Genomic DNA, 24,941 nt, shown 5'->3' on the forward strand with positions numbered 1-24,941 from the left:
TGCCCCTCCCTCTTCCCTCTCCCCACTGGTAACCAGTAGTTTGCTCTCTATATCTGTAAGTCTTTTTCTTTTTTGTTTTATTGACTAGTTTGTTTTATTCTTTAGATTCCACATCTAAGTGATACCATACAATATTTGTCTAAACTAAAAGCTGCTTCTTTGAAAACATAAACAGAATTGATAAAGCTTTAGCCAGAGTCATCAAGAAAAAAGGGAGAGAGCTCAAATCAATAAAATTAGAAATGAAAAAGGAGAAGCTACAATGGACACCACAGAAATACAAAGGATCATAAGAGACTACTACAGGCAACTATATGACAATAAGCTGGACAACCTAGAAGAAATGGACAAATTCTTAGAAAGGTACAACCTTCCAAGGCTGAACCAGGAAGAAATAGAAAATATGAACAGCAGAATCACAAGTACTGAAATTGAAACTGTGACTAAAAAACCTCCAACAAACAAAAGTCCAGGACCAGATGGCTTCACAGGCGAATTCTATCAAACATTTAGAGGAGAGTTAACACTTATCCTTCTGAAACTATTCCAAAAAATTGCAGAGGAAAGAACACTCCCAATCTCATTCTGTGTGGCCACCATCACCCTGATACTAAAACCAGACAAAGGTACCACAAAAAAAAGAAAATTACAGGCTAGTATCACTGATGAACATAAATGCAAAAATTCTCAACAAAATACTAGTAAGCCAGACCCAATATACATTAAAAGGATCATACATAATGATCAAGTGGGATTTATTCCAAGGATGCAAGGATTTTTCAATATCCGCAAATCAATCAGCGTGATACACCACATTAAGAAATTGAAGAATAAACACCATATGATCATCTCAGTAGATGCAGAAAAAGCTTTTGACACAATTCAACACCCATTTATGATAAAAAACTCTCCAGAAAATGGGCATCGAGAGAAACTACCAACATAATAAAGACCATATATGACAAACCCACAGCAAACATCATACTTAATGGTGAAAAGCTGAAAGCATTTCCTCTAACATCAGGAACAAGGATGTCCACTCTCACCACTTTTATTCAACATGGTTTTGGAAGTCCTAGCCATGGCAATCAGAGAAGAAAAAAATATATAAGGAGGACTTCCCTGGTGGTTCAGTGGTTAAGACTCTGCCCTTCCACTGCAGGGTCTTAGTTGCGGCATGTGGGATCTTTTGTTGTGGCACACAGGCTCTTCGTTGCAGTGTGTGGGCTTCTCTCTAGTTGTGGCGCACAGGCTCCAGAGCGCATGGGCTCAGTAATTGCAGTGCGTGGGCTCTCTAGTTGTGGCACACAGGCAAAGTAAGCCAGAAAGAGAAAGACAAATACCATATGATATCACTTATATGTGGAATCTAAAGTATGGCACAAATGAACCTATCTGCAAAACAGAACCAGATTTGCAGAGATAGAGATCAGACTTGTGACACAGAGATCAGACTTGTGGTTGCAAAGGGGGAGGGGAGAAGGAGAGGGATGGACTGGGAATTTGGAGTTGGTAGGTGCAAACTATTACATTTAGAATGGTTAAACAACAAGGTCCTATTGTATAGCACAGGGAACCATATCCAATCTCCTGGGATAAACCAAAATGGAAAAGAATATTAAAAAAAAAAGTATATATGTGTAAAACTGAGTCAACTTGGCTGTATAGCAGAGATTGGCACAACATTGTAAATCAACTCTACTTTGATTTAAAAAAATTAAAAAAATAAAGTCGACTTTGTTTGATATGAGTATTGGTACTCCAGCTTTCTTTTGATTTCTATTTGCATGGAATACCTTTTTACATCCCCTCACTTTCAGTCTGTATGTGTCCCTAGATCTGAAGTGGGTCTCTTGTAGACAGCATATGTACAGGTCTTGTTTTTGCATCCATTCAGCCACTCTGTGTCTTTTGGTTGGAGCATTTAATCCATTTACATTTAAGGTAATTATTGATATGTTTTTCTTATTGCCATTTTGTTAATTGCTTAGGATTTGTTTTGGTAGGTCTTTTTTCTTCCCCCTTTGTTCTCCTGTGATTTGATGACTATCTTTAGTCTTGTATTTGGATTACTTTTTCTTTTTTTGTGTGTGTATCTATCATAGATTTTCAGTTTGTGGTTATCATGAGGTTTTGATACAGCAGTCTATATATATACAAGATTGTTTTGATTTGCTGGTCTTTTAATTTCAAATACATTTCAAATATCCTGCATTTGCATTCTCCTCATGATAGCTGGTTTTGATACCATATTTGTTTGGGGATGATTTTCTACCTTTACTCTATGTTTGCCTTTACTGGTGAGCATTCCTTTTTGTAATTTTCTTGTTTCTAGTTGTGGCCTTTTCTTTTCTGTCTAGAGATGTTCCTTTAACATTTGTTGTAAAGCTGGTTTGGTGGTGTTAAATTCTCTTAGCTTTTGCTTATCTGTAAAGCTTTTGATTTCTCTGCCAAATCTGAACGAGAGCCTTGCTGGGTAGAGTCTTCTTGCTTGTAGGTTTTTCCCTTTCATAACTTTAAATATATTGTGCCACTTCCTTCTGGCCTGTGGAGTTTCTGCTGAAAAATCAGCTGACAACCATATGGGGATTCCTTTGTTTGTTGTCTGTTGCTTTTCCCTTGTTGCTTTTAATATTTTCTCTTTGTCTTTAATTTTTATCAGTTTAATTAATATGTATCTTGGTGTGTTCCTTCTTGGGTTTATCCTGTATGGGACTCTCTGTGCCTTTCACTCTCTTCTCCTTCTGGGACTCCTATAATGCACATGTTGGTGCATTTAATGTTGTCCCAGAGGTCTCTTGGACTGTCCTCATTTCTTTTCATTCTTTTTTTCCTTTGTTCTGTTTTGCAGCAGTGATTTCCACCAATCTGTCTTCCAGCTCACTTATTCGTTCTTCTGCTTCATTTATTCTGTTATTGATTCCTTTTAGTATATTGTTCACTTCAGTTATTGTATTGTTCATCTCCCTTTGTTCTTTAAATCTTCTAGCTCTTTTTAAACATTTCTTGTATCTTCTCGGTCTGTGCCTCTATTCTTTTTGCAAGATCTTGGATCATCTTTACTATCATTTCTCTGAATTCTTTTTCAAGCAGATTGCCCATCTCCACTTCATTTAGTTGTTCATCTCGGGTTTTATCTTGTTCCTTTGTCTGGAACATATTTCTCTGCTGTCTTATTTTGTCTAACTTTCTTTTCGTTTTGTGGATGGTTTCCTTTGCTGTGCAAAGATTTTAAGTTTAATTAGATTCCATTTGTTTATTTTTGGTTTTATTTCCTTTGCTTTAGAAGACATAGCCAAAAAAAATGTTGGTACGATTTATGTAAAAGAGTGTTCTGCCTATGCTTTCTTCTAGGAGTTTTATGGTTTCTGGTCTTACATTTAGGTCTTTAATCCATTTTGAGTTTATTTTTGTATATGGTATTAGAAAATGTTCTAATTTCATTCTTTTACATGTATCTGTCCAGTTTTCAAGTACTATATATTTTTAAAAATATTTCTGAAGTGACTTGGATTATACTGTAAATATTCTTCCCATCACCTCAATTTGTAGTTGCCAGAACAAATAGAAGGGAACTCAGAACTCTTGCTTTTTGGTGAAGCTTATTAACAAATATAACTCTGAATACGATGGGCTTATTAAATCAGTCTAGTTCAGTTTATTCGGGGGATGCAATTAAAAATCTTTTAACCATAAACCAAAAATATATTTGTGCAATAGAATAGAATTGTGTGTCTATATATAAAGCCATGTATCTATGGCCAGTTGATTTTTTAGCAAGGGTAACAAGACAATTCAATAGGGAAAGAATAGTCTTTTCAACAAATATTGCTGGGACAGCTAGATATCCACATGTAAAAGAATGAGTTTGGACTCCTACCTCATACCATATATAAAAATTAACTCAAAATGGCACCTAAATATAACAGCTGAAAGTGTAGAATTTTTAGAAGTAAACCTAGTTGTTAATCTTTGTGACCTTGAATTAGGCAACAGTTTAATATGACACTAAAGCACAAGCAAGAAAGAAAAAAATAGATAGACAAATTGGTCTTCATCAAAAATATAAAAACTTGTGTGTCAGAGGAAACTATCAAGAAAATGAAAACTCAACCTACAGAATGGGAGAAAATATTTGCAAATCATAATCTGATAAGGGCCTAGTATCCAGAATATATAAAGAACTCCTATAACTCAACAATAAACAAATAACCCAATTTAAAAATGAGCAAAGAAGTTGATAGACATTTCTCCAAAGAAGATATACAAATGGCTAATAAGCGCATGTAAAGACACTCCACATGAAAAGATGCTTAGCATCACTAATCATTAGGGAAATGCAAATCAAAACCACAATAAGTTGCCACTTGACATCCACTAAGATGGCTGTAATAATTTTTTTTGAAAAGAAGAAGAATAAAAAGACAAGAACAGTGTTGGAAGAAATTGGAACCCTCATACATTCCTTGTGGATATGTAAAATGGTGCAGCTACTGTGAAAAACCATTTGACAGTTTCTTAAAATGTTAAACATAGTTACCGTATCACCCACCAATTCCACTTTTAGGTATATACCCAGGAGAATTGAAAACCTATGTTCAAAGCATCATTAATCGTAAAACCAAAAAGTAGAAACAGCATAAATGTCCATAAAATTAATTAATGGGTAAACCAAATGTCATATTTTTATACAGTGGAATATTACTCAGCCATAAAAAGAAATACACATGCTACAACTGAATGAACCTTGAAAACATTACACTAAGTGAAAGAAGCCAGACACAAAAAAGGTCATATATTGTACGATTCCATTTATATGCAATGTCCAGAATGAGCGATCCATTGGAAAGTAAATCAGTGATCACCTGGGGATGGGGGAGGAGGGAATTGGAAGGTATAGGGTTTCTTTTTTTGGAGTGATGGAAATGTTCTGGAATTAGGTAATGGTGATGGTTGCACAGCATTGTAAATATGCTAACCAACACAACTACACACCTTAAAGTGATTTAAATGGTTAATTTTATGTTATGTGAATTTTATGTCATTAAACCTTTTAAAAATAAAGATTGTGTGGTACAGTAAGAAGTATATTTCAAATCTATATTTCCAATGAAAATATTATTTTAAATCATACCTATATCTAAATGTATAATCATCTTTCTTTACTTCAGGATGCTAGAAAAGCATGTAATGATGCCACGCTTGTTCAGGTAAAGTTTTTATTTTTCCTCAATTCATTTTATTAATTCACATGAAACTGCTTGATACTGATGCAAATGATGTTCAGATTCTCTTTATTAGTATTTAATTGAAAGAAAAATGAGATCTCTATTTAAAAACACTTTGTAATTTGTCAGATGCTGGTAGAAGTGCTTTTTAAAGCATACCTGTTAAAATGGAAGTCTGCGAAAAAATACAATAAAAATATGTAGATTCATATAGTATATGTTTCTTTTTAGGTAGCTTCTGATTCTTCTGATATGCCCTGGTTAAGATTTTTTTTCTTATATAAACTATTAGGAAGGTTTCATTAGTTTAATTAATATTGATCATTTTTATTAAGGACATATTTTATGTGCTGTTTAAATATAAAATTGGCTTTCTTTAGATAGTTAAAATTAGAAATGTTTTACTATTTGATCATCTACTATTAGATTTTTATTTGTGGCTGGTTTTTTACTAAGGTTGGAAGGTATGTCTGTTCTTTTTACTTAATAGTCTACAGAAGATGTTCTCACTGGAAGGTGTGCAAATAAATCATACTTTTTCTTGAACAGCATATTAATCCTATAATGACTCTAGGAATTGTTTGTATTAAAATACCTTCAATAGCTAGAAATTTGTTTTAGTCTGCTTTTTTGCCTATTAATTGTTTCTACTTTATTTTCTGAGCTATGTCTAAGGTAAAGAATGACATTCTCATCACTTCCTATAGATCACGTCAAATATGGATTCTGTGGGTCGAATACAAATGCGAACAAGACGTACACTGAGGGGTCACCTAGCTAAAATCTATGCTATGCACTGGGGATATGATTCGAGGTTTGTACCTGCCATTTTCAGACTGTGTGCAGAATTATTTTTGTTGAGTCATCATTTGCATTTTCTTTTTAGAAACAACCTATATCTATGAAGTATTTGCAGAAAATGCATCTAATATGAACTCTTTGCTTTTAATAAAAATATTCATTGACACTTTAAAAGTTTAGAAACCTTTAATATGGAAAACAAATTTACCTTTCAGAAATATCCTTTATCAAATGATTTAGGAAAAGCATTTAGGATTTCTTTTCTTTGTAGTGGGGTATTATACTTTGTTTTTTTTTTAACATGCCAAGGCAGTTTTATTGTGTATTAACATTGAAATTTCAGTTAATAAGGAAATATTTGTTGAATATTGCTATGTACAAGTTACCAGATATTGCCGTAATTATTTATTACCTAAATTCACAAAGGATGGAATTACATAAAACAGTGACATTTTTGTTGAATACATCTTTTATTCCCCTAACCCCATCATACAAGTGTGTGTGTATTGAACACACACACACACACACACACACACTCACACAGCCGCCATCTGGATTGCAGTTGGATGGTTGGTCGTGATGATTTACTTTGTTCATAGGGTTACAGTGTGGTCTGTGCTTTTTCCAGAGTATCTGGCAATAGTGCAGAGTATCTGGCACTGCTTCCATAGTGGTTGACTTGTTCCTTTGATTTGGTTCATCTAATTGGGAAAAAGTCTTAACTAAAAAATTATTTTTTAATAGAAGTTGCATATTTTTTCTCTTCTTCCAGGAGAACCTAAAAATGTTGCTACCTGTTGCTAATGCCTGGCACATCTTGATGTAAATAAGATACTTAAATACAGTAATATAGAACTTGTGCCTCTTAGGAGGGAATAAATAAAATTATATAATTGGCAACTGACATAAAGCTAGGCCAAATGTTTTATTCTTTTTCTTAAAGAAGTTTAAGAAGTAATCTATCCATTGAGATAGCAAATGTGTAACTCGAAATACAATCACTTGAAACAATGTTAATGGTTCTTACTTTCTTATAGTTTTCTCAAGACTATTAATCTTAATAGAGAACCAAAAGTGTCAACAGAACCTATCTCACATTGTCTTTCTACCCATTCTGATTATCAACTTGTAACTTAATGTCCTTCTCAACTCAATGCTGATGATGCCAACTGATTTTTGAAGAACTTTAGGTTCCATCCCATACCCTGTGGTTAGATCTTCCCTTTCATAAAACTTACAGTAATTACTACGTAAGAACCTGATGTTATTTACCTACAGTGAAGGGTGATAGGGACAGGAGGGTGATTCTTTTCACTGTATATCTATCCTTTTGTAGTTTTTGAATTTTATGCCATAGTGAAAAATAAAATTCCAAAACAAAACAAAAAATTCAGTGGCAGGCAACTTAGTCAAGAGTTCATATATTTAGCCTGGCAAACAGAGCTTTCTGTAGTTTAAGCCCAGTCTACTTTTCTAAACTGTTTTTCCCATTTCTTACAAACTCTGTGTAACTGGGAAATTCACAATTCCTGAAACACCTGTTGTATTTTTCCACCTCTTGCCATGGAACATACCCTCCTCATAGAACACAGACTTCTCTATCTTTAGCTTTCGAAATTCCGTTTTTTCAAGACTTGTTTTCTTTTGCGAGACTACTTGAGTAACCCAGTTAGCACTTATTTGTCCCTCATTTGTTTTCCTATGGCCTTCATTTTATACCACTCCTCTGACTATTTTCATTTACCTAATTTATTTTATTACATGTCTTATCTCCACCAGATGATGGAGGGCCCCAGGGTAGGCGGTATAGCCTGTATTGTACCCATAACACTGCCTTGCATTCACAGGCTCTCAATTGATATTTTTAGATTGAATGAAACATGGTTCTTAGGCTTATATGCACTCTACTGTCATTATATTTAAGTCAGTACATACTAAACCAGTCGGCTAATAGCTACCAGAATCTTGAATAAGAACTAGAATGTTATTACCATGAAAAAGTTGAATTATAACCAGAGACATTTTTAGTAAAATGTCTAAAAAAATTTAATGTTGAAATTTTTTGGCATGCAGAATAGATTTTTTTTAAAGTTGTGAGAATATTTTCTGGTATCAAGTTTTTAATTTGAAAAATTATTTTTGTCTTTTCTGAACTGTACTACATTAATGCAATGCATAACTAATTTAAACTACTTTTTTCCTCTAAGTGTCACGTTATTTTTGTGTTTGTTCCTCTAGGCTACTAGTCAGTGCTTCCCAAGATGGAAAATTAATTATTTGGGATAGCTATACAACAAATAAGGTAGAGTTTCTTAATCATCCTCTTATATAACCTTTTATTTGGTTTGATGTCCACCAGTTCTTTCCTTTATTCTATTACTTCAAGCTTTAATTTCTTTCCAGGATAAATTTACTCCATTAATTTTAACTCAGATTCTTTCTTTAGACCTAGTGTTTGCTTTTAATATTTAGCCTTTTTTTTTTATTCCCAATGACAACTACAGGAATATAGTTCAGTGTGTCTTATTTGAGTCCCATATTTCATACTTGAATATTAGAAGACAGTGTGCATCAGTTTTACATATAAATGATTTTTTTAAAAGGTCCCATTTCCTAATGTGACAGCGACCCTGCAATTTTTATTTTTAGTTGTGGATAAGCTAGAATGTTTTCTTTGGTCCACACTAGGCATTGATTTGTGTTTCTGGACTGCTCAGAAGTTACAGTAGATTGGAGGCACATTACAACTTGTTTAGATCCCTTGGTGGTAAAAGCCAGTGGGTCCTCTTAATGTGTCCACTGGAAGGAACCCCTGACATAGAGGTGTTGAGTGGTCGTGAAGAAGCTCCAGGAAAATGCTCACAAGTCAAATACTTCTAGATTCTGTGTGCACTTACACCACTGTTTCTAGTAAAGATTTAGAAGTACTATTTTGTGAAATAAACAGTAACTTCAGCCTGGTTGAGAATTTAAAGCTAGCTAAGACACATTTGTAATATAATAGTTTTTCTGTATCAATCAGAATTGAGTGTGTCTTTCAACTATATTTTCCTAAAACAGAAAAATATTCTTTTAGGGTAAGTGAGAGCATAGTAATCCCACAATGTGTTGATTCTGTGTATGGGCCACTTAGCCTTTATGTTCCCATTCACATTAAACTTTGCTACCTGACCTGCAAATGCTTGGTGTTGGGTAATAAGGCATCATACAGTGGTATGAGTAGATCAGTGCAGACTATTACATTGTTTGAATTTGAGCCCAGAATATGTGTTATTAGAAGGTCGTAGTTCTTTGTGGAAGAACCATTCTGTTCAACTCCAGTACTTATATTATTCAGTGTTATGTTAGAGGAAATTCATCTTTTGAGCACTAATGCAAAACCAAAAAATTTTATTAAGTTCTTTAACATTTACACTTACTATTTCAAGTGGCTCTGTTAGTGTTGAAATGTCCTATATGTTCTTCTTCTTCTTAAAAGAATACGTTCTGAAAAGAGCACTTCAATCCAAATGATTTGATAATAATACAGAAAATATAACAGGCATTTCAGTGTGCATTAGTATTTTATTTTTTGTTGTTCACTTTCCCAAACCAGTTCATTCTTTATTTTACTTGGCCTGTTTTTTAAGTACATTTAAATTGCAGTAATATTTGCTTCACTGTAAATAGGTTTGAAAAATTACTGACTGTTTTTGTGCTCTTGACTTAGTTTTTGTGCTGTATTTATCCTACAGATGCATGCTATTCCTTTGAGGTCCTCCTGGGTGATGACCTGTGCTTATGCTCCCTCTGGTAATTATGTTGCTTGTGGAGGACTGGACAACATCTGCTCTATATATAACCTGAAAACCAGAGAGGGAAATGTGAGAGTGAGCCGAGAGTTACCGGGTCACACGGGTGAGCCTCACTGCATATTGTCCTTTTCTCCTAAACCTGATTCCTCCTGAAGAATGCGCTGATCAAGGAGAAGGAGTGACAAAGTGTGATCAGCTGGCCAAAGGATGCATATTAATCAAGTGAGAGTAGAAATTACCATGAATCTGGGAAACACTGACTTTTTATAATTATACAAATGATACGACCATACTTCTATTTTTCTTTCAAAAATAGTATTGTTTTTAATATTGTACATCAATTATACATCAGTGAAAAAGAAAGAAAATAAATAAGTCCAAAAAATAGTATTGTTTTTGTAAAAATTATAAATTTATTGCGAAAAATTCGAACAATAATGAAAAATACAAAAAGAAAGCAAATATAATTTTCTGTATTCTCTGCAAACCTATAACAATTATGGGATTTTGGTGCTTAATTATGTAATTGAAAGTGTGTATCAAGATACATTTATGAAGTATTTTTCACTATGTGATAGTGCATTGCTTTATTTGCCAATGTGTACACTGTAGTTCAGTAATATAGTATTTGGTTAGCAGTGTTAATTAGGAATTTATCGCCACTCACCAGGTTTCAGCCTCTCTGGATTCTTGGAAGTACTGTTTGGCTGTGCTTTTTACACAATCTCAATAATGGTATTGTTCCTGCAATTTCCATATTTTGAAGCACAGGTGAATTCTGAGCATTTGAGTGCCACCTTTCCTTCACTGAGGTTTTTAAAGTATTTCTCCAAGGTACTTAACCTAGTCTGCTATAGATTATAATAGATATTTGTATTGAGGATATCTTTCTCTTGGGTAATTGTAGTAGGTGGAAAGGACTGTCTTTTACTCAAGTTTGTAACTTTCAGAGTCATCAACACAGCAAATACCTAAGAGAGTTTGTTGATAAAATTCAGTTGCAGGCAGCATAGAGTTGGAAGTAATTAAAAGTAGAACTATAGATTATACTAACAAACACTTGTTGCCCAGGTATCATATTTTTTAAATATATATTGCTATTTCATATGGTAATTGAATTAATCAGTGATAATCTAACATTTGTTACTCTCTATGCTGTAGGCTACTTGTCCTGCTGTCGTTTTTTAGATGACAGCCAAATTGTTACAAGTTCAGGAGATACAACTTGGTAAGTTTATTCCAGAAGATTACTGATTTTGAGGTTGAGGGTGGTTGTAGGAACTAATGTAAGAAGAGAGAACAGTCATTAATTATTTCTATTTTTAATTATAGTGCTTTATGGGACATCGAAACTGCCCAGCAGACCACTACATTCACTGGGCATTCTGGAGATGTGATGAGTCTTTCTCTGAGTCCTGACATGAGGACTTTTGTTTCTGGTGCTTGTGATGCCTCTTCAAAATTATGGGATATTCGAGATGGAATGTGTAGACAGTCTTTCACTGGCCATGTGTCGGATATTAATGCTGTCAGTGTAAGTGAAGAGCATTTCTAAGGAAAATTTATTGTGCATATAAAGTGTTGAACTCTATAATATGATTTTAACAACACATTGCCTTCAAGGATTCTTATAAATAGTATGCTTTTATAACATTTAACCCCCAAATAACAAGGGTTTGATTTTTAAAACTGGAAAGGTTTTAATCCATAGGCCTAGGTCCTTATTTGCAGGTAAACAGGAATAAGTTTTTTTTTTTTTTTCCAGATTTAGAGGGATAGATCATCTTGAGCAAACAAACAGATCATGAGTATCAACAGTGTGTTAAGAGGAGAAAAATGTCCCATCTCTCTGGGGTCAAGGGAACAACCCAAAGAGAGACAGTCAGGAAGACAGAGGCAGCTGTTTAGTATAGAGAGTATAGCTTTTGAAGTCAGCAAACTCTGGATCTTAGTTCTGCTGGGAACCAGCTGTGTCAGATCAGGTGGGCTACTTAACCTCTGTGAGCTACACATTCCTAGCTAGGAATAATGCTACCTACATTAAAGAATAATGTGAAGACTAAATGAAACTATAGATTGGATGCTCAATAAATGGTATAGATTATTTATAATCTCCTTCATATTGGGAAAAAAAACCCTCAAACAGGTATCCACAAATAGATTAAGCCAGACAGTAAGTACTTAGTATATACAAGAATGAACTAGTCATACGTCTTTCTAAATTAAAACTAAAATGGCATTTTGAATGAAAATCAAAATGATTTATCAAACAGTCAGAATTGAGGGGAGGGATATTAAGAGGAGGTGGGATACCGCTTGACTTAGGTAAATTGTCCTATGCGGATCAGATGCCAAAATGTATAGATATGACTAGAATTTCCTAAAGTACTGTAATTGCAAGTGTTTATGGGTATAAGATACACTCTAATTTTGCAAGAAGATATTTTTGGGGAAAAATTGGTTTTTATTTATCATGTGCATATTGAAAGTCAATTTTATATAATCTTTAGAGAATATCAGAGAAAGTAAAGGCTGTTACCCCCACCCCCTATTAGGCCAACCTGGTTTGAAGACTAGAATTTTGGAGCAGGCAAATGCAATCCTCTCCATCTCTCATCCCACCACCTTTATCAAGTTGATGAGCTTCTCTTCTGTTCCTACTTTGCTACAGATTTATCAGGAATGAGTGTTGAAGTTTATCAGATGTCTTCTCTTCATCTATTGAGATGATCATGTGGTTTTTCTTTTTCAGTCTGTTAAATGGTGAATTTATGTGGATTAGTTTTCAAATATTAACCCAACCCTACATTTCTAGGACAAACCTCACTTGGTTATAATGCATAATCCTTTTTAGTTACTAGTGGATTTGATTTGTTAAAATTTTAAATTTTGCATCCATATTGATAAGTTATTATATGATTTTTCATTTCTTGAAATGTTTTTTTCTCATTTTGAAAGGGTTCCCTTTTCTCCACATCCTCTTCAGCATTTATCGTTTGTAGATTTTTTGATGATGGCCATTCTGACCAGTATGAGATGATACCTCATTGTAGTTTTGATTTGCATTTCTCTGCTAATTAGTGATGTTGAGCCATCTGTATGTCTTCTTTGGAGAAGTGTCTATTTAGATCTTCTGCCCATTTTTTGATTGGGTTCTTTGTTTTTTTGATATTGAGCTGCATGAGCTGTTTGTGTGTTTTGGAGATTAATCCCTTGTCAGTTGCATCATTTGTAGATATTTTATGCCATTCTGTAGGTTGTCTTTTTATTTTGTTAATATTTATTTATTTTATTTATTTAATTTCTTTATTTTTTTGGCTGCGTTGGGTCTTAGTTGCGGCATGCAGGATCTTTCATTGCGGTGCAGGCTCTTTGTTGTGGTGCATGGGCTTCTCTCTAGTTGTGGCATGCGGATTTTCTCTCTCTGGTTGTGGCACATGGGCTCCAGGGCACATGGGCTCTGTAGTTGCGGTATGTGGGCTCTCTCATCGAGGTGCACGAGCTCAGTAGTTGTGGTGCATGGGCTTAGTTGCCCTGCGGCATGTGGAATCTTAGTTCCCTGACCAGGAATTGAACCCACGTCCCCTGCATTGGAAGGCGGATTCTTTACCACTGGACCACCAGGGAAGTCCCTGTCTTTTTGTTTTGTTTATGGTTTCCTTTGCTGTGCAAAAGCTTTTAAATTTGATTAGGTCTCATTTGTTTATTTTTGTTTTTATTTCCATTACTCTAGGAAAGGATCCTAAAAGATATTGCTGCAATTTATATCAAAGGGTGTTCTGCCTATGTTTTCCTCTAAGAGTTTTACAGTATCCAGTCTTATGCTTAGCTCTTTAATCCATTTTGAGTTTATTTTTGTGTGTAGTGTTAGAGAATGTTCTACTCTCATGCTTTTCCATGTAGCTGTCCAGTTTTCCCAGCACCACTTATTGAAGAGACTGTCTTTTCTCCATTGTATCTTCTTGCTTCTTTTGTTGTAGATTAATTGACCATAAGTGTGTGGGTTTATTTCTGGGCTTTCTATCCTGTTCCATTGATTTGTATGTTTGTTTTTGTGCCAGTAACATACTGTTTTGATTACTGTAGCTTTGTAGTATACTCTGAAGTCAGGGAGCCTGATTCCTCCAGCTTTGTTTTTCTTTCTCAAGATTGCTTTGGCTCTTCAGGGTCTTTTGTGTTTCCATACAAATTTAAAAATTTTTTGTTCTAGTTCTGTGAAAAAATGCCCTTGGTAGTTTGATAGGAATTGCATTGAATCTGTAGATTGCCTTGGGTAGTATACTCATTTTGACAATATTGATTCTTCCAATTCAAGAACATGGTATAAGATTTCCTTTTTTTATGGCTAATATTCCATTGTGTGTATGTATGTGTGTGTGTATGTGTATATCTCACATCTTCTTTATCCATTCTTCTATCGATGGACACTGAGGTTGCTTCCAGATCTTGGCTATTCTAAACAATGCTGCAGTGAACAGGGTGCATGTATATCTTTTCCAATTAGTGTTTTTGTTTTCTTGAGGTAAATACACATAAGTGAAATTGCTGGATCATATGGTAGTTCTATTTTTAATTTTTTGAGGAACCTACATACTGTTTTCCATAGTGGTTACACCAGTTTACATTCCCACCAACAACACATGAGGGATATTTTCTCCACATCCTTGCCAACACTTGTTATTTGTTGTCTTTTTGATAATAACCATTTTGACAGGTGTGAGGTGCTGTCTCATTGTGGTTTTTATTTGCATTTCCTTGATGATTAATGATGTTGAGCATCTTTTCGTGTGTCTATTTGCCATTTGTATGTCTTCTTTGGAAAAATGTCTATTCAGTTCCTCTGCTCATATTTTAATTGGGTTGTTTGTTTTTTTGATATTGACTTTTGTGAATTCTTTGTATGTTTTGGATATATTGTTTGCAAATATCTTCTCCCATTCAGTAGGCTGCCTTTTCCTTTTGTCAGTAGTTTTCTTCACTGTGCAAAAGCTTTTTCTAGTTTGATGTAGTCCCATTTGTTTATTTTTGCTTTTGTTTTCCTTGCCTGAGGAGACAGATCCAAAAAAATACTGCTAAGACCAGTGTCAAAGAGCGTACTGCCTGGGAACTCCCCGGTGGTCTGGTGGTTAGGACTTTGTGCTTTCACTGCTGAGGGGGACCTGGGTTTGATCCCTGGTCAGGGAACTAAGATCCCACAAGCTGCACAATGCAGCCAAAAAAAAAAAAAAGAAAAGAAAAAAGCATACTGCCTGTATTTTCTTCTGGGAGTTTTATGATTTCAGGTCTTACGTGTAAGTATTTAATCCATTTTGAATTTATTTTTATATATGGTGTGAGAAAGTCATCCAGTTCGATGCTTTTGCATCCAGCTGACCAGTTTTCCCAACACCATTTATTGAAGAGGCTGCCTTTTCCTCATTTTATATTCTTGCCTCCTTTGTTGTTGACTGTGTGTGCATGGGTTTATTTCTGGGCTTTCTATTCTGTTCCATTGATCTATGTGTCTGTTTTAGTCTCAGTAACATACTGTTTTGATTACTATAGTTTTGTAGTAGTTTGAAATCAGGGAGAGTGATACCTCCAAAAAATGGCTTTATATTTTTAAAAAAGTAAACAATATTAGAAGACAAATGACAAACTATAAAATATTTGCCACAAAGAAAACAAATTTATATTCTTCATTTTATTCCTGCACATCAGCAAGTACTAACAGAGTAATACAGATGACCAATAGATATATGAAGTGATTTCCTCTTTGTAAAAAGTGTTGAGTAGTGCCACAGTATCTGAGAAAGGGGATTCACAAACTAATAACGCATAGTTTTCTTTACTACTAGCTTAACTTTATAACCTAGCCTAACTGGGTGAGTTTTGTTCTCTTTTATAAAATGTTTCCTATTTATTTCTCATAATGAGATTATTGGAACATTTAAGAGTATACATACATATATAAATTCTATAAATAGTAATATTTGATTTAAACGTTTTAGTAAGACATATGGAGGACCAGAGCCAGGATGTTTTGAGTACTTGCTTTGTGCTGAACAGTGGGTTATGGGTACTTTGCATGTGTTATTTCATTCAGCCCTAACCAACACACTAAATTCTGAAACTAAGACTCAAGTGTTTAAGAATCTTTAGTGCCTAACATCATTCACCTGGTACGAAGCCAAGTTGGAATTTGAATCTAGGTCTGTCTTACCCCAGAGTCTATTATTACACTGCCTCACATAATTTTTGTGTACTTCTACGGAATAAATGTTTGTTGCTTTTCTTTCTAGTTTTTCCCAAATGGATATGCCTTTGCCACTGGCTCTGATGATGCTACTTGCCGGCTCTTTGACCTTCGTGCAGACCAAGAGTTATTATTGTATTCTCATGACAATATCATCTGTGGGATCACTTCCGTAGCCTTCTCAAAAAGTGGGCGTCTCCTGTTGGCTGGGTATGATGACTTCAATTGTAACGTATGGGACACACTAAAAGGAGATCGTGCAGGTTAGTGAATAAGTACACATTAGGTTTTGATTTTGTCAGGAAATGTGAAAAGGTTCCCATCGGTTGTTTCTGGGGCCCCCATGGACACCCTGGGGAATGGCAACGTGGCAGTTCTCATTCATGGTCATTGTTGATCTTTGAGTGCAGTTACAGTCCGTAAACCATATTTATGTTTCTGTTTTCTGAAGAGTAATATCTGATTCTATATTTTCTTGTTTGGTAAGTTTTGACATAAAGATGAATAGTGAATATAATTTAGTATGGTCTTTTCCAAATTACAGTTCTCTTATAACCTGACAGGAAACATGGATCTTCTTTTTGGCTCAGATCTTGTATGGGACAGGACATGGAACCACTGTCTCCCCTTAACCCCATACTCTGTGTTCTTCCCTGCAGATTCCAGAATATTAGCATCAAGTCCTACTGGGGACTGTCATTAATAACAAATTACAGAGTGACTTAAAATTTTTTTAGAATCAAAATTATACTCAAGGAATCAAATAGGTCTACATGGCTTGTTACCAAAACACAGCAGTCCTCTGACCCCAGCCCGTGTTCTCTGCTCCCAGTGGTAGCTACTTTTAAGTATTTACTTTTATATCTTTAAAGAACATCCTGTATTGATTTTTTTTTTTTTTTTTTTTTACTTTTAAGCATTATCTGTGGAGGGTTTGGTTTCAACATCCCTCCTCCCACCACAGCTTCCATCTTCCAGTTTTTCCCATGTAGTGAATTTTGTTTAGAACATCAGTCAGTGTTTATTACACAATTATGAATTTTTAAACAGTACTTACTGCCAAGCAGTGAGGTATATGCTGTGACTTCTTTTGCTGTGCTGCTTTTGAATATTCTCTAGGGTCAAATTAATTTTTTGGCTTACATTCTTAGTTTTGATGTACTTCTAATTAATCTTCAAACTTTTTGCAAGTTTTGATATGTTTGGGAGTAGATCCATTTTCATCCCTCATTCTGGGCATTCAGTGGACCTTTTCAACCTGGAAACATATACCCTGTAGTCCTGGGAAGTTTAGGAGGCTTATTTAATTGGTTGGACTTTTTTCTCCATTATCATTCTGTTTATAGAACTCCCATTATTCTTATATAGATATAGATATAGATATAGATATTTATTTGTTTGTTTATTTATGGCTGCACTGGGTCTTCGTTACTGCACACAGGCTTTCTCTAGTTGTGGCGAGCGGGGGCTACTCTTCGTTGCGGTGCGCAGGCTTCTCATTGCGGTGTCTTCTCTTGTTGTGGAGCACTGGCTCTAGGCATGCGGGCTTCAGTAGTTGCAGCACGCAGGCTCAGTTGTTGTGGCTCACAGGCTCTAGAGTGCAGGCTCAGTAGTTGTGGCCCAAGGGCTTAGTTGTTCCGCGGCATGTGGGATCTTCCCGGACCAGGACTCGAACCCCTGTCCCCTGCATTGGCAGGCGGATTCTTAACCACTGCGCCACCAGGGAAGCCCAGAACTCCCAATATTCTGATGTTGGACTTCTTGGACTTTCTTACTAGTTTCTCTCATATTTTCCATCTGTCTTTTTTTGCTCCATGTTCTGGGAGAAATCCTTGCCTTTTCTTTCCATGAACCTTCTGTTAAGCTTTGGTTTTCCATTTTTGCTACCATCTTTTTGAGAGTTTTTTTTTCAGGGCCCCCATTCTTTTTTTCATGAATAAAAGTCTTTTGTTTTTCTGGGGTCATTAATGAAAGCCTTTTTTGAAGTTTTCTTCTGTAAGCATAATCTTTTGTTTTCCAAGTTGCCTTTTTTCCCCCTTCTTTCTTATTTTTTCAGTCTCCTATCTATTATATTTCCTTAAAACTCTGATGATTCTTAGCCTCTTATTTATCCTTAAGAGTGAGGCACTAAAACTGTTTGAAAGCCCTCTGCACATGGTTGGGGTGTACTGACTGTAGGCCTCACTGAACAGTGAATCTGGCCAGGCTTTCATTGGGGAACCTCTGATATATCTTATGGCCTTTTTTCCTTTGGGCCAGCTGTCTTCTCTGAGGTGGATTGTTCCACTTTTCTACCTGAAGTATATAAGTTGACTGACAGTTTGGGGGCTGATTTCCGGGAAAAAGCTGGGGTACAAGACAATTAGCAAGTAAACTCACTTATTCCCCATTTTCAGCAGTTTCACCAATCTCAACTGTGCCTATTTTCTTCTAGTTAAGAGACCCTCTTTTACTCTCTCTGGCAAATAAGTCTCTAGTCTTAAGTTCTGGTGCAGGATGATAAATCATCTGACTCTGCAGAGTGAAGGAAGAGACCTGGGGAGTCTGATTCCTGGACACTTTCTAATGCAGCCTCAGTTTACCCCATCTTTGCCCATGTCCGGTTCCAGAGATACCTGGTTCCACTAGTATCTGACCCTTTTGGAGGTTCTGCAGTTTGCTTTTGTTTCTTGGCTTATCAGACCATTTGCTTTGAACTTAGCATTTTGGGGTCCACTAACACACTTACCATCATACATCTCACAAAATTTTGTTGCCACTGCTTGCTCTCATATCCTTGCTGTCCTTGTGGGTTTATGTCCTTGCCCTTTTAAACACCTATACAGTTGTTGAGGTTTCTGAGGGAGTGGAGGCAATGTCAACATTACCAGGAATAATTTTCTACAACCTCTCTTGAGACTGCAGAAAAGTTCACGGGTTAGCATTTTGCAAGTAAATTTTTGGAGATACTCTCTTGTCCAAAGCCAATTACTTTTTTGAGGTATTAGGTATTTTGCTTGGATCAAATCAATTAATATCCATAACAAAATAAAAACATGTTTGTTTTCCATATTTTTTTAAACATATGCTTGAGTTTTAGTTTTGCTTTGCTTACAGCTGTTTGGTTTCAAGTTGACTCAACTGGATACTTTGACCTTAAAATTGAAATGTGACTCATGAATTGCTAATTCATTCTTCTTTCCAATATGACTTGGAGTATTTAGTCACAATGGTCATTTTTTGTTATTTCAACCCATAATGGTAAATTTGCATGTTGCCAAACATTGCCATACTGAAGGTACTGCACAGAATATTAACGAGTTAGACAAGATGAACTTCTGTTCCTGAGATTGGGTGAAAATCATATGCTTAATTACATATGGAGATAATGAAAACTCAAACAGTATATTAAAGAAAAAATTCTTTTTGAGAATTTGATATATTCTAATTTTTCTTTTAAATCTTTACTTTTCTCATTTTCCTCCCAAATATTTGGGAATATTTAATTTTATCCTGTGTAGTGGTCAGAAAATCAAATAGGTTAAATATACAAAAGAAAACTAAGACTAGATGAGTTTGATGGTTTCAGAAAGTTATGACCAAAACATTCCAGGGTTTGGTGGTTAAAGGAATAAAGTAAATAAATTATGTTGTTATTTTTGGAAGTGGTAGTATAAGTCAGCTTCATTCTCATGTTTTTGTTGTTCTGGTGGTAAAAGTTCATTGAACTTCATTTAAAATTTTGTTTTTGTTGAAAATAGCATAGCTTATTGGCAAAATTTAGAAATGTCGTGAACTTATTAGAGATGTAAAATAGAAGTCTACATGTCGAACAGATGATTTTGAACATAAGCATAATTATAAAATAATTTTTCAAAAATGAAAAACACAATTTGATGCACATGTCAGAAGTTCACGTAATACAAAGAATTTTATTTTACCTACATGCCCAGCTTACCCCTGGCACTCAGTCTCTCAACTCAGGGGAAACTGTTAGCTTTTAAGTACCCTCCCAGATCTTTTATGCATACACTTGTTTAATTCTAAAGCTTGCCCATTGCTAACTTTTTACTGAACTTTTGTTTTTCAGGTGTTCTTGCTGGTCATGACAACCGTGTCAGCTGTTTAGGTGTAACTGATGATGGCATGGCTGTGGCAACAGGGTCTTGGGACAGTTTTCTTAGAATCTGGAATTAACAGCACAAATTTTCTGTTCTCCACTGATACCTGGAGAAATCCGTACTACAGCCTATAGCTGTGAAAAAGAATTTACCTTATATTTGCAGGTGAAGATTTTTCTATTAAGATTATTATACACAAAAAGAAGCTTTCAGTAAACTACAAAACAAAAAAAGGTGAAAACAAGGTAAAGGTGCTTGCTGAGATCAGGACCAGTGTATTAATTTGAGGAGTTGAGCTAATTTAACCTTGATGAATTTTTGCTTGTACTGTCTATAATTTTTTTCTTTGTGTAGAACAGAATGTACACATTATAGCAGCCTATCATGTTTGAGAGTATGTGTTTGCATTTTTTAAGAACTACATTTTTAACCTTGTATACCTTAAAAAGTGTCATAGTTTTGAGTTTTGTAGTGGAGGAACCAGGCACAGTAATAGATGGAAGTGATACCATTGATGTGTGTACTGATGTTTGAAGCAAGTCTCCTTGTATTCCAACCATTTTGATCTGAAAGAGATCCTGGTTGCTTACTGTTTAAGAATGCTGACAGGCCTAGGTACCACTGAAGGGAGTCCTTGTGAATATCATTAGTTTCTGCTATATCCTCTGCCATCTTATCAATTTAAATTCGTGCTCATGTTTAGTCTTTTGAAGGGGACATAATCTGATGGCCAGGGAATAGAGATCTCACTCTGAAATTTTAGACATACATAAGAAACTCTTATTACATTAATTGGTAGATAGCAGTAATCACATGAGAATGGTTCTTGTTATTCTAAAAAGCTGGTTATGATCAAATGACACTTAGGTAGCATTCGAAATAGCTGGGCTTTCCTATTGATTTCATATTCTAGAACTGAGTTTGTAAGGTGCACTCATTTCAGAAGATGAACATTTGGACTGTCCTTGCATCTGAAGGATTTTTCCCAGTGTTCTCCATCAATGTGTATCTAGGTAGGAAAAATAATGTGATGGCATTACGTTTTTGAAAGAAGTATAAAATCTAACCAATCACCAGGTCTGACTAGTTATAATCATTAAGAAGGTTGCTTTATGAATTTATGTTCACATAATATAAAATCTGAATTGATGTTAACTCTCTGTGCCTTCAAAAATTTAAAAAGCAGACATTCAAGCTTTTTGATCTTCTATAATATTTCCTCCCATTAGCACAAAATATTGGTTTCTAAGTGGTTTTGCTTCAAAGGATACCAAGATCAAAGTGACCCCCACTTTAAAGCCAAAAGAAGATTCTAAGAGCAGTTCTTGAAGGGGTCAGAGGGAAATACTAAGCAATTCCTCTGCTTGTCAGTGATATAATAATGTGTGTATTACTAGAACGAGCCCCCTTGAACTTAAACAGAGATCCTTGCCCCTTGGATTTCTCTCTTAAAAATAATCTAAATGATTGACAGTAGAAGATTGTTAGTCTTCTTTGATGGTAAAGTCGTGGGGTTTTTCTGATGTAGGAGTGCATTTTGTTTTGTAACTTAGTAAACTGTGTCAGTAACTGTTGAGATAGGTCTGTTAACTTTTGATCACCTGTAACCCTAACCTAAATACTCCCAAATTTTACTTGTAAATTTTCATTTTTATATTGTGGATGTGCTAGTAAGTGCATCAACCATAATGAAATCAGTAACTGTTTTAAGATACTAAAAAGAATAAAATGGAAAAAGGAAGATTAAGATATAGGACCAAAAAAACAGACTGTTGTAGATGGCAGGCATGAATGTATATTTATATACACATTCAAGATTTCTATGAACTTTAGCTGTTAATGTTTGTGGACTATTTGTATCACTTCATAAAGAGCAGCTCTTTGAGATAAGGCAAGAATACTTCAAACGGACATATTCATTTCCAAAAATAGAGAGGGGTGAGGGTTTACCATGTAGTTCAGCAATTTATTCCAAAATCCTCTTCAAGAAAGCACTTCTACCATGTGCAAAATAGCCTTATATATATAAAAAGAGAGTATCTCCTCTACTTTGGAAGTGGTTCTAGTAACAAGATACTTTAGTCAGAGGCACACAGACTATAAGAAGTCTGTGGTCTTCAAAATGTTAATAAAAATGATTTAACGTTATTAAAGTTTTTGTAGATAGTTAAAAAGCAATTCCCGTAATTAAATATGTACTAGGCAACTGAAAACTAACAACTACTACGGCTATTATGACCGTATTATACATATGACCGAATGGTGACCTCATTACCACATTAACTTACTATTTAAACCTTTGTTTAGTGATACGGGTTCCAGTTGCTCAATATTTGTTTACTTGCAGTTTGAGTTCATCTGCTCGTCTAATTCTTTTGTGCATAAGAACTTCCTAAAGTCAGTATAATTTGTAGAAGCACAGTACAGTTTGAATCTCAGTTTTTCAAAACTTAAAAAAAAATATGGCCAAAAGTAGTTTTAAGGAATTTTTATCAGTGTTGCAGTTCTGGTGCCTGATTTTTTTTCTTTTTAACCTAAGAAACATTTAAACGTCATGCGCCTCAGTTAGGTTTATTTGTAGAGTCTTTAATCACTTCATAAAGAACAGTTTTTTTTAAGATGTGGCAAGAATATTTTAAAGGCACATATTCTTTTCTAAAGCAAAGTGGAGTGATTGCCATGTGTTTCAGCAACTCATCCCATAAACCTGCTAAAGAAAGCACTCTGTGCTCTCAGCCAAGACCATCACCTCCACTTTGATGGAGAGGCCTCATTTTGGGCAGCTGTGCTATCAGAGATTTAGACTAAATATCCAAGATCCCTCCCTAGCTCAGATTTTTATAGTTGTGAGTCTGCGGTTACAACAGCATATTGAATTCCATCTTCAGAGAGGCAAAGATTTAGGCTTAGTATTTCATGAGATACTTAAGTATCAAGAGATACTTAATTCTTCAAGAGAGCCTAGTAAGCAATCTCCTTATTTTAATTTAGACTCAGTTGAACTGATGAACACTGCATGATGATAGTAAACTAGTTTCCTAGACATAACGGAGGTAGGTGCTTCTGGAATATGTTAAGTGATTTTGAAGTTAACATATTGAAAGAGAAATGGATCTTGGCTTCTCCAGGTGACAAAGTGAAATTTTTATTGTTGCTAAAAAAAAAAAATACTGTGCCAATATTATACAACTAACCTTCTCCAACACTTTTGATGTCTTAGATTTAGTAATATTATTAAGACTTTTAAAAATGAAGACATTCAGGGAAATTTATGCTTGATCATTGGTGAATGTCTCACAGTTTAAAGTGTAACAGTTGAATACTTGTGGCTTACCTGTTGATGTGTTTAAACGTTAATGGAAAGTGATTAAACAATCTCCCAAATGGACCTATGATTTTAGTAATAAAGATGTTCTTTCTAAAATCTTCACAGTGTGAGTCAGACTTAAAAACATTTTAAAATTAAGTACTATGTTCAGTTTCTAATCTCCCTTTTGCCACTGCGGAAAGCAAACTTTTAAAGTGTTTCTTACCTCCTATTAGGATTTTTAAAACACCCACCAGTCAGACTATCTTGTGAGAAATGGTAGCACAGTGAATAAAATTGGTATTTTAAATTAGGTTAAGTAGAATGTGAAGTACCCTTCATATTTACTAGTTTTTCTCCCATTGTTCATTGTAAGTTGCCTTAAATTCAGTGCTATATTTAAAAGTATTGGTTATAATAGGTACTCAGTAAAGTGGTCTGTAGTTGAATGTCTAAGCTAGCATTGTTTTAAAAAGTAATTTATTAATCAGAATGATGGTACACCTTGTGTTTAGCAAATTTGTTTGCATGTTGATAAAATTTCCTAAGTCTTTTTTCTTAAATCCAATTGATCCTACAAAATAGTTGATTAATGCAGCATATGAAAAAGCTGGTTATATGTTTCAACTGGTGTTAAATGTGCCTGACAAAATCTTACATCATACAGTATTTTTTAATTAATAGAACTTCAGTGATATATACTTGGTAGATATTTCAAGCCTTTTCTGTGTCTTACACAATGGTGCTCTATCCTATTGTTTTCTCTTTTCAAAGAAGCATCTGAACACTTGCATTTGCATATTCTTATCCAGAGGCATTCACATCTAAGTGGGTTTTTTAAGTTGATTAAAATGTTTTTCTTCACCTAGAATGGTTTCTACAACAGCTGTGGCCAACTGAATCTGAATGTCAGTAGTTTGTGGGAAAGGTGAATGTATTAGATTAAAGCTCTTAGAAAAAAGCTTTAAACCAAACTATGGACTTGTATCATGATTTAACAGTATTCTTGAATCTTTCTTGCAGTAATTCGTTCCTTTAGTTGTACAGTAGCTCTGTGAAATAATGTTGCTGTGAATTGATACTGTAATCAATAAAGTGCTTTTAACAGATTTCATGTAGCATGTTTTTAGAATTACTTGTAAGTCCCAGAACTAAACTCCAAGCCCAATAGTTCATGTTCAGTTCTAATTCCTTTATCTAAACATTGGTAATTATTTTCTTCACGAAAAATGAATGGGCTGCTGGAAGCAAGGAAGAGATTGGCGTGCCACTGACCTATTCTGTAGTACTGTGAATGTTTGTTAGCCTACTGTTAAAAGGCCACAGATTTTCATCAAAAAGCGAAATTGTCATTTTTTTCCCTTAAAGCTCCCTTAGGAAAAAGATGAGCCAGTCTCCCCAAGAGAGCCATAAAAATCATTAAAAGATTAAAACTCACTAAATGCCAGTATAAATGCTACATTTATCAATCAACTA

General features: G+C 34.8%; 1 protein-coding gene across 3 annotated transcripts in view; it reads left to right on the forward strand.

The window, feature by feature from the left end:
- The window catches only part of GNB4 (G protein subunit beta 4), a 69,859-nt gene extending 45,285 nt beyond the window's left edge, over positions 1-24,574 (forward strand). For all 3 annotated transcript variants that reach the window (XM_082394199.1, XM_082394200.1, XM_082394198.1), the window contains 8 exons: positions 5,172-5,210; positions 5,936-6,042; positions 8,268-8,331; positions 9,764-9,926; positions 10,985-11,051; positions 11,156-11,357; positions 16,105-16,321; positions 20,128-24,574. In XM_082394199.1, the coding sequence (XP_082250325.1) occupies positions 5,172-5,210; positions 5,936-6,042; positions 8,268-8,331; positions 9,764-9,926; positions 10,985-11,051; positions 11,156-11,357; positions 16,105-16,321; positions 20,128-20,234 (966 nt within the window). In that variant the 3' untranslated portion in view covers positions 20,235-24,574. The remainder of the gene's footprint in view (positions 1-5,171; positions 5,211-5,935; positions 6,043-8,267; positions 8,332-9,763; positions 9,927-10,984; positions 11,052-11,155; positions 11,358-16,104; positions 16,322-20,127) is intronic.
- Positions 24,575-24,941: the final 367 nt, after the last annotated feature.

Source organism: Balaenoptera borealis (genome assembly GCF_965194805.1).
Source record: "Balaenoptera borealis genome assembly, chromosome: 5".
Lineage (NCBI taxonomy): Eukaryota > Metazoa > Chordata > Mammalia > Artiodactyla > Balaenopteridae > Balaenoptera > Balaenoptera borealis.